Consider the following 10,000-nt stretch of genomic DNA (forward strand, 5'->3'; position numbering starts at 1 on the left):
GAAGTGGCTGCGAGTAGGTTTAAGAGAAACGTACAAAACTTCCCCTTTTAAATTTGCTAAATTCTAAAACCAAATTCTAAAAGAGAATAGATCTAGTCACAAACGCCACACATTGGACAGCCGTTTCGTTCTTCTGACCCAACACCCTTTTCCCCTGTTACAGATAATATAATCCATCAGCACTAGAAAGGCATTAAGGTTGCCTGAGTCACTGCTCACAGCCGGTTCATGTTAAAAAAAAATATACAGTCATTTCTATCCGCAACGCGTATCTGTAAGCGCTTCAGCTTTATTTCTCAAGAACATATACATATTTAAAAGTCTTTTTAAACGTCAAAAATCAAAATTTAATGTCCATCACATTACCTGTTCCAACAAGGGTGATGATGAGAGCCAGTCCGAGTAGAGCCTTCATTATGCAGGTCAATTTAATTTGTGGAGAAGGTTTACTTCCTACAGCGGGTTTCCTTAATTAGAAGGATCTACGGCCGTCCTTTCTGTAGGACCTTGCGGGCAATGGAAATCCTCAGACGAGTGTGTCCGTGGGATGACGATGAAAGGGATAGTTTCAAGCGGTACTGGAAGGTCGGAGAAGGCTGAGAGGTTGGTCGCTTTCCCTCTGGCGGCTGTGGGTGGTGAATGAGGGGGGTGTTTTTCATACAGTTTATTGAAGGGATGGGGAAAGATGCTTTCTGGGGAGTGATGAAGGAGAGTATTTTTAATATGTGCTGATAAAAGGATGGACGTTCCTACTTCTAGCACCTCTGCCGGCACACTGACTGGCAGAGAAACGAGCTTGGCTCAGCCAGCGATAGAGAACACCCGGGTCGGTCTTCCCCCGGCATGTTGGCGGGGTAGAACCCGCGCACGGTTTTTCATGCTTAACTGATCGTTTATTGCCATTACATTGCTTAACGATCATTGCCCATGGCAATCGAACAATGCATGTGATTAGCTCGCGGTCTGGTAAAAGTCATTCCATGAGATCTGGGGAAATTCTGTCTGAAAAGCGTTCGTTTGACAAGTCCCTCGAACTGGCAGCCCAATCAACCCTCCCGCGATAGTTCCTCTCACACATAGCGTTCCGGGGAGAACTCATTTCCTCTGCTCTTTCCAAACCATTTTTATTATTGTTCATCACTACATCTCCAGCTGAGCACAGACTCTATCCTTTCGAATTGGATGAGTGCCATCCCGAGATGCTTCACGAACGGTGGATTAAAGAATATACGTGCATAGATGCAGGGAACCTTAGCAATCTGTTTATTTTTCTCTTTACATTCAAAATGTCAGCCCGAAAGGAGAGGAAAAAAGGCTAGGAGCCGGCAGAAGGTGGGAGGAATGGGGGAAGTATGATAGCAGTGTGGCTTTCGTAATAATAAGCCTGAGGGAGAACATGGAGAGGGGGAAAAAATGACTCGCTTTTCTTATTAGTTACCCCTGCAAAAATTTGTTCTCTCCCCACCCTACCTCCCACCCCCGAAAGAATTGCATTGTAAGCTCTAAAGGTGAGATGCTTCTACGATGTTATTTTCGTGGTTTTCTTCAATCATTTTCCAACTTAGCTTTTTTGAAGTAGGCTAATATGAAGGCAACCCTTTGCGCAACGTCTGATAGGTTATCTGATCTCGTACTAGCTTTATCGAGATATGAGCTCGCCGTTTACAAGCTGTTCTTTTAATGTGTACGAGCTCGATTTCCAAGCCCCATCACTGCTACCGTTTAATTACTTATATCCACGCTAGTCTATTTCAGTATACTATACCACATCGTACTTCACGTATGTAAGCAGGATTAGTCACGACCCAGTTGATTCCTCTTCATACATCGATCGAGCAATCATGTGTAAGGCTGTGTTTTAGCTGTACCGGGTCACAAGAAGCCCCGAGAGCCAACACAAGAGTAAGCAGTTTGATCTATATCAGATATGAACTCACAGACGGGAGAATGGAGAGTACGGCGTAAAGAACATCTAGAGTATGAATAATGCATGTAAGCTATTCTCTCTCTCTCTCTCTCTCTCTCTTAGTGACAAGCCTTCGCTGAGATACACTGTGCGTTCCTTTCCCTACGCTTATTGAGAGATGACTCATGAGACTGCCCCTACGCTCTCTCTCTCTCTCTCTCTCTCTCTCTCTCTCTCTCTCTCTTAGTTCCTTGTTTCCAATACATCGGCGGCGGAGAAAACTACTATCTTGATCGTAGATTACGAAGCTGGACGAAATTGATGCATTATGTATCAGAATAGTTTAGCCTGTTTGTTTGTCTTCAAGTTCCATCACAAGTTATTGATGAATTGCAATGAAATTCTGACGAGTTTAGGACTATGAACCAAAGTAGGAATGATTGGCTTTTGATACTGGCCAGAATAAGTGATTTATTCTTATTATGTTGGCGTAGGTATTGGGAGTGGTGCGTTTTAGTTCCATAGTGACATATCTTTCATACATGTATTTAGCCAAGCAAATGATGCAGTTCTCCAGTTTTCTCAATTTTTTTTTTTAATACGAACTAAGTGACTATTGATTATCTGGCATTACACAGGTTAGGGTTACCTAAGCCGATTGCTAGGGCGAAGCATTCTCAAAATTCTGTCATGCGCCACGTTTAGAACTGGTCTTGATTCTAAGGCTATCCATGGCTCGTATAACCCCCAGCCCCCTACACCCCAACCCATTCCAACCTTTCAAAATAAGCGTTCTTTATATCCCACAACCTTCTTGATGTTTCAACCTTTTCAGAAATGTTGCAGAAACCGTTTAATATTTCAGGCTTTTAAAAAAGGTTAATTGATAACAGTTGGGCTTACCTGCTATTTCAGCCTTCTGAGAAATCCATAGTGTGCCAACATTTTAAAAGAATTAGATATTAATTGTCCTTTTACCTTTCAATTATCTTGTCATTTAAAACTAAATCACTTACTAACTCACATATAACCCTGTATCACACCAGCCTTTTACAAATGAGTTACTGAACAATATAGCCTCCATATTATGTCAATATAATGAAAGATGAATCTCCAAAGGCTTTTAAAAAATTATCTACAATACAACAGAATTTTGCTGAACAGAAATTGTACTTGAGGCGACTATAAAATTCACGATCTCTTTCCTCTCAAGGAAATTTTGTGAATGATGATGATGAAGATGGTATTATTATTATTATAATTATTATTATTATTATTATTATTATTATTATTATTATTATTATTATATATTTACGGATGATATTATTGTTGCCCCTGTTATTCTTATTCTCCTGCACACGATGTCACTGAATACAGCTTTGACAATTTAAAAGGAAAACGTAAGGGGAGCAGAATTATTATTATTATTATTATTATTATTATTATTATTATTATTATTATTATTATTATTATTATTATTATTATGCAGAATGGTAAAAACACTAGTTACGGGAAAATAAAAATAAAAAAATTCGAGTACCGGTATAAAATTATCAAAATTGCTTCAGGAATTCTAAAGTCATAATTAGTAATAATAATAATAATAATAATAATAATAATAATAATAATAATAATAATAATAATAATAATTTATTATTATTATTATTATTATTATTATTATTATTATTATTATTATTATTATTATTATTATTATTATTATTATTGTTGTTGTTGACAACGAAATAAATTCTTATGGAAGAAGTTAAAAACCCAGAACTTGCTTTGGCAAGCTTGCCCAGAAAAAGACAGTGCGCTTACAGAGTCTCTCTCTCTCTCTCTCTCTCTCTTTACCTTCTCTCGCCTTCTCTGGTTAGCTGCCTCCAAGCAGAGACTAACTTGTTGAATAACCAGGTCCAACCCCCCTCCTCCCCTCTCCTCCCTTGCAACCTCCTTCCCCCTGTATGTCTCTCTAACCTCTCTCTCTCTCTCTCTCTCTCTCTCTCTCTCTCTCTCTCTCTCTCTTGCCACGCCAGTGTCCTTGCTGTCTTTGTAAGGGAATGTAATTCTGCCTTGTTATTTTCTTTCGAGTGAATTGTTGTGAAGGATCTAAGAAATAACTGGGAATGTTTATTTTTAGTTTTTTAAACTTAAAAACTGCACTTTTTTCGTAAAAAAAACTTATTTAAGCTAAAGAAAACCGCTTTTTTCGTAAAAAAAATTTATTTAAGCTAAAGAAAACTGCACTTTTTTCGTAAAAAAATATTTTTTAAGCTAAAGAAAACTTCGCTTTTTTCGTAAAAGAAAACTTATTTAAGCTAAAGAAAACTGCACTTTTTCGTAAAAAAAAAACTTATTTAAGCTATAGAAAATTGCACTTTTTTTCGTAAAAAAAACTCATTTAAGCTAAAGAAAACTGCACTTTTTTGGTTAAAAAATGTATTTAAGCTAAAAAAAAAACTGCACTTTTTCCGTAAAAAAAATTATTTAAGCTAAAGAAAAGTGCACTTTTTTCGTAAAAAAAAAAATTATTTAAGCTAAAGAAAACTGCACTTTTTTCGTAAAAAAAAAAATTATTTAAGCTAAAGAAAACTGCACTTTTTTCGTAAAAAAAAAAATTATTTAAGCTAAAGAAAACTGCACTTTTTCGTAAAAAAAAATTATTTAAGCTAAAGAAAACTGCACTTTTTTCGTAAAAAAAAAAATTATTTAAGCTAAAGAAAACGGCACATTTTTCGTGAAAAAAAAAATGCGCCTCATTTTTTCCGCAACACATCGTCATAGTTATCACGGCATTATCATTAGTGTTACCATTGTCTTCGTCTTTTCAGCCTTTTACTGTACCTCCTTTCAAATTCTCTTTCTTCCATCTACCTTTCCACCCTCTCCTAACAACTGATTCGTAGTGCAACTGCTTTGAGGTTTACCTCCTGTTACACCTTTCAAACCGTTTACCGTCAATTTCCGTTTCAGCGCTGAATGACCTCGTAGGTCCCAGTACTTGGCCTCTGGCCTAAATTCTATAATTCAGTTCAATTCCATATATATTCGTCTTTTCAGGCATTACCACCATCATTCTCATCCGCGTCCATTTCTCTTTTTCTTAATAGCCCTTTCATTCGGAAATCGATCGTCTTATCTGTACCTGTCATCCCCCAATTAACACCGACTGTCTTTGTGTTTACATTGTTCCCGCCCATCGATTGGATGTCAGCATTCTTCGCCTCTCCCGTTTTATTGTTTCTGCGTCGCTGCGCCTATCCTTTTGTTGTGTGTTTTCAAGGTAAATGCCGAAGGTGGGGACGACGGTCAGGCCGGTGCTTTTCTATACAGCCCCCGGCTCGAAGAAAGAACGGGAAAACGTTTGTAAAGAAGATGGACAAGTTTTTGTGAGAATGATAAAAATAAGTGTTTTTAATAAAGATATAAACGTTCGTTGAAAAGTAGGAAAATGTTTGTAGGACAGAAAAATAAGCGTGTAAGAAAGATGAAAAAAGTTTGTCAGAAAGTTGACAAAACGTTTGTATGAAAGATGAAAAAGTTTGTGGAATGGATGAAAAACGTATGTAAGAAAGAAAAAAAAATTTGTAAGACAGATGAAAAAACATTTGTAAGAAAGATGAAAAACTTTTGTAAGAAAGATGAAAAACTTTTGTGAGAAAGATGAAAAAACGTTTGTAAGAAAGATGAAAAATCGTTAGCAAGAAAGATGAAAAAACGCTTGTAAGACAAATGTGAAAAAAGGTTGTTAAAAAATAAAAACAAAACGTTTGTAAGAAAGATGATAAATCGTTCTTAAGAAAGATGAAAAAACGTTGTGGTTCTGCCCAAACAAGCAACTGCCCTACCCCTTAACGGATGGGAGGACATCCGGGCAGGTAAAATGTAACCAGAAAAAAAAGAAATTCAGAGCTTGGCAGCGAGAAGAAAAGCATTCTTTGAAGAGTGCAAAGCATCCGCTCTGATATTTGAAATTTTGGCAGAGTAGCCCACCTCAGTACCCTTCCTGTGCCAGTCGTGTATTGAATTCCGAGTCCAGGGTTAATACATGTGCATTAACAATTCACGAACTGGTCCTGTCACGGTACAAGCGAAATGCATCTGCAACGCTCAAAGACACTTCGTGCTTGCTATGCATTTCCGTTGCATTGGTAATGAATTTGATCAGTTTCTTAGTTGACATAAGAGAGGAGAGGGTAGGTCTATCTTATTTTAAGTAGTTACGGGGGAAATGGGGGAATGTCTTTTTAGTTTTCTGTAAAAGAAAACTATTGTGCAGGCTTTGCCTGTCCGTCCGCACTTTATTCTGATCGCCGTCAGATCTTAAAAACTACTGAGGCTAGAGCGCCGCAAATTGGTATGTTGATCATCCACCTTCCAATCAACGAACATACCAAGTTACAGCCCTCTAGCCTCAGTAGTTTTTGTTTTATTTAAGGTTAAAGTTAGCCATAATCGTGCTTCTGGCAACGATAGAAGATAGGCCACCACCGGCCCGTGGTTAAAGTTTCATGGGCCGCGGCTCATACAGCATTATGCCGAGACCACCGAAAGATAGCTCTGTTTTCGGTGGCCTTGACTGTACGCTGTAGCGGCTGTACAGAAAACTCGATTGCGCCGCAGAGACTTCGGCGCATTTTTTACTCGTGTTTGTCTCGGCAAAACGAGAAATGAAGATGGACAACTTATTTGTGGGTTTCATTCCTCCAGCTCGGACGGATAATGAATAAAGCTGCTTGTATCATTGCCACTTGCAGTGAGATTTTACCTCAAGATCGATTCTGCCTCTTAGGGCTTTGGGATTACCTCGTCGAGGTCCTCCCATTTTTGGATTTGGACAGTATTTGTTATTGTTATTGAAAACAAGGATGTCAGGTCTGACTCTGGAATTGTGCCAGACCAGATCGACTTAGAATTCCGCCCTGTGCTGGAATTGCAATTTTGAGAGAGAGAGAGAGAGAGAGAGAGAGAGAGAGAGAGAGAGAGAGAGATGAATACGAAATTGCAACTTGTGGGCAATGATTTGTGAAGATTTCAAAGTGAAATGCTTATCATAACATCTGAGAGGTCCAAGTATTGGAAGAATATTTAGCCTGAAATGTTTTTGACGCGTCTCATCTGAAACCAGAATTAGGCAGACGTGGGAGGGAGAAGGATATGTCCTTGCAGTGACTCCAAGTTTCATTTCAGTCCAATTCAGGTCGAGGTATTCGGTGCGTCTTAACCTCTTTAGCCTTCTTATTTTTTTTTATTTATTTATTTATTTTTTTTTTTTTGTTAGCCTCCTATTACGGTCTTTTCATTTTCAGTCTTCCAATGTGGGAGGCTGTTTTCCAATGTTTACACCCACACACTCTCTCTCTCTCTCTCTCTCTCTCTCTCTCTCTCTCTCTCTCTCTCTCTCTCTTTTAGTTCTGGCGTTGCCGTGGACTCCACAGAAGCACCCTAGATATATATTACAAAGAAAGGACTTTATTTTTATAAATAATCTCAATCCCTGCCAGAGAAAGTTAAAAGACTTTGGGTGAACTTTTATGTCAGATGAGAAGGAACAATCACAGACACTTTTGAGTCTGGAAAATATAAATCATGACCAACCTCTGCAGCGTTAAATCCCACATCCGGGGTGCTCTGTCAACTTTAAGAGGATTGAATCGCACATGCAGTTATCTGCCAAGTTTGGGGTATTGAATGACAAATATAAAGGTCTACCAACTTTTGGGGTATTGTATCGCATACTCTGTAATCTGCAGACTTACAGAGTATTAAATAACACGTAATGTTTTACCAATTCCAGCTTCTATTTATTGTTCCGAAAAGGGAAAATCAGAGATCAAATGTGTAGTGCAGAAACTATTCAAGTTTTCGTGATATTCAATTCAGTTCTCTCATCTTGAGATAATCAGCGGTCTTATTGCGAGTGAAGCATTTTCTCTAAATGAAATAAGTGGTTCAGCATGTGATCAATAATTCTTTTAATGTGCTTTGAAATGTTCTCATAATATGAGATGAATACTCTTTCAATATGAGGTGACTAGATTTTTCAATAAGACAAAATCAGTTCTCTAGTTTCGAGATAAAAAAATTTAGTCAGTGTGAAATAAGTAGCTCGTTTGTTGCCAGATTCATCATAGGTCTTCAAGGACAGAAAGCAATTGCTGTCATTGCTTTTGTCAAAAGTGAAAATACTGAATGGACTTCAGAGTCTATGGATCTTTCCTAGACAGTGACCCCCAAGGGTTTTAACCCAGTGTGTATCCACCTTTGCGGCGTGTTTAGTAGTGCAAGCCCACTGGGGATGACCGTAAAACATAAACAAAAGACTGTAAATATCATAAAGAAAATGACCCCAAAAAATATTAGTCCTAGATAACGAACCCCCGAACTTTGCGGGTAATCGCTATCTAGGAAAGATCCGAGTATATCTGATATTAACTTGGGACTACTATATTCTTCCCAGTCCATCTCTAGGCTGTATGATATAGCTAGGCTTTGGAAATCACTCCCTGCTTCTGATTTCTCTGATTTCGATGGGCTTCTCTTTTTGTCCTTTCTGACGTGGGTTGTCAAATTTTCTATCCCATCAGCACAAATATACGTTCACACACACACACACACACACACACAAACTTGCACATATTGTTTCACACAAACATGCACATACATACACACAAATGCAAGCATTCACTCAGTATTGCTTTCTCGCTGGAAGCTACCTGTACCCAAAGCAACAGCTATTTCCCAAGACTCGAATTCGCATTTCTGTTGCGCCTCGCTCAACGACTTTTGAATCGAGAAACTGGCAAGAATCTGTTGCTTCGCTATTTCATAGGGGAAAAGGTATACACATACATACATACGTACGTACATACATACATACAGTTGTTTGCTTTTGTGTTTTAAAGAACAAAACTGCTCCATTACAAGTGTCTATATAGCATGTGCGTGTATCAGATAAAAACAGTTGCAGGAGTTTTTTTTAAGTTTCATTGTAATCTTGATAAAATCTTATTACCTTCTATGAAGAAAACGGCTGAATTAATGTTGATAAATCACTGGTCAGTGGAACAGTTAACGTAACGATAATTAACGAGGTTAAAATTCACGAAAATGTACGGATTTTTAATCAATACAATAACAGTAGTTCGAAAATGCTTAACAGATGACCCACTGCAAAAGCTTAAATGTCCAAGAATGATATGAGCAAAACTCTATTTTGAATTTGTAATAATAATAATAATAATAATAATAATAATAATAATAATAATAATAATAATAATAAATGCCAAACCACCTTCTCTGAATGCCGAGTTCACTTCGAATCAAGGCTCCCAAAATATTTGTTTTATTCATAGACTTGATATCTTTTCAAACTCACGTCCTGCCCACATTTTTTGAATGAAAATGCTCATGACTGCACCCTCAGTGGTTGACACATTAAGGATTCTCTCTCTCTCTCTCTCTCTCTCTCTCTCTCTCTCTCTCTCTCTCTCTCTCTCTCTCTCTCTCTCTTCCTTGCCTTTTCAACAAGTTTATTTCCAGGAATATTTCTCCATCTCTCGTTTTCATTTTTTCTTGTTTCTTCCCCTCGTTTTTACTCTCTCTCTCTCTCTCTCTCTCTCTCTCTCTCTCTCTCTCTCTCTCTCTCTCTCTCTCTCTCTCTAAGGGAATTTTCATTACATTTAACACTCAGTCCAAACCCTCTCCTCTCTTTTTTTTCTTTGGTCTTCTTTCTTCCTTCTTCTCCTTATTCAGTCTCTCCTTAAGCTCCGCCTACTTTCTCTCCTCCTCCTCTCCCCCCTTTCCTTCTCACCATTCCTATTCCTCCTCCTCCTCCTCCTCCTCCTCCTCCTCCTCCTCCTCCTCCTCCTTTTCTTGTCACCATTCCTCCTCCACCTCCTCCCCTCCCCCTCTTCCTCCTTTCCTTCTCACCATTCCTCCTCCTCCACCTCCTCCTCCACCTCCTCCTCCTCCTCCTCCTCCTCCTCCCCTCCTCTTACGTTACTCGAGGATAAACTTCAGTACTTGAAGGTAATTCCCCTGAAAAATCCCACTCTCGAGAGACATCCTCGGATGCGATTACCCCCAACTTGGGGT

General features: G+C 38.5%; 2 protein-coding genes across 2 annotated transcripts in view; one reads left to right on the forward strand and one right to left on the reverse strand.

Annotated features, from left to right (window-relative positions):
- The window catches only part of LOC136846700 (uncharacterized), a 198,959-nt gene extending 197,881 nt beyond the window's left edge, over window positions 1-1,078 (reverse strand). Inside the window, exon 1 of the mRNA XM_067117788.1 lies at window positions 367-1,078. Coding sequence (XP_066973889.1) covers window positions 367-415 — 49 coding nt within the window. The 5' untranslated portion in view covers window positions 416-1,078. The remainder of the gene's footprint in view (window positions 1-366) is intronic.
- Window positions 1-10,000, forward strand: part of HUWE1 (HECT, UBA and WWE domain containing E3 ubiquitin protein ligase 1) — a 173,256-nt gene that overhangs the window by 6,590 nt on the left and 156,666 nt on the right. The window lies entirely within an intron of this gene.

This window comes from Macrobrachium rosenbergii, chromosome 15, assembly GCF_040412425.1.
Source record: "Macrobrachium rosenbergii isolate ZJJX-2024 chromosome 15, ASM4041242v1, whole genome shotgun sequence".
NCBI classification, from domain to species: domain Eukaryota; kingdom Metazoa; phylum Arthropoda; class Malacostraca; order Decapoda; family Palaemonidae; genus Macrobrachium; species Macrobrachium rosenbergii.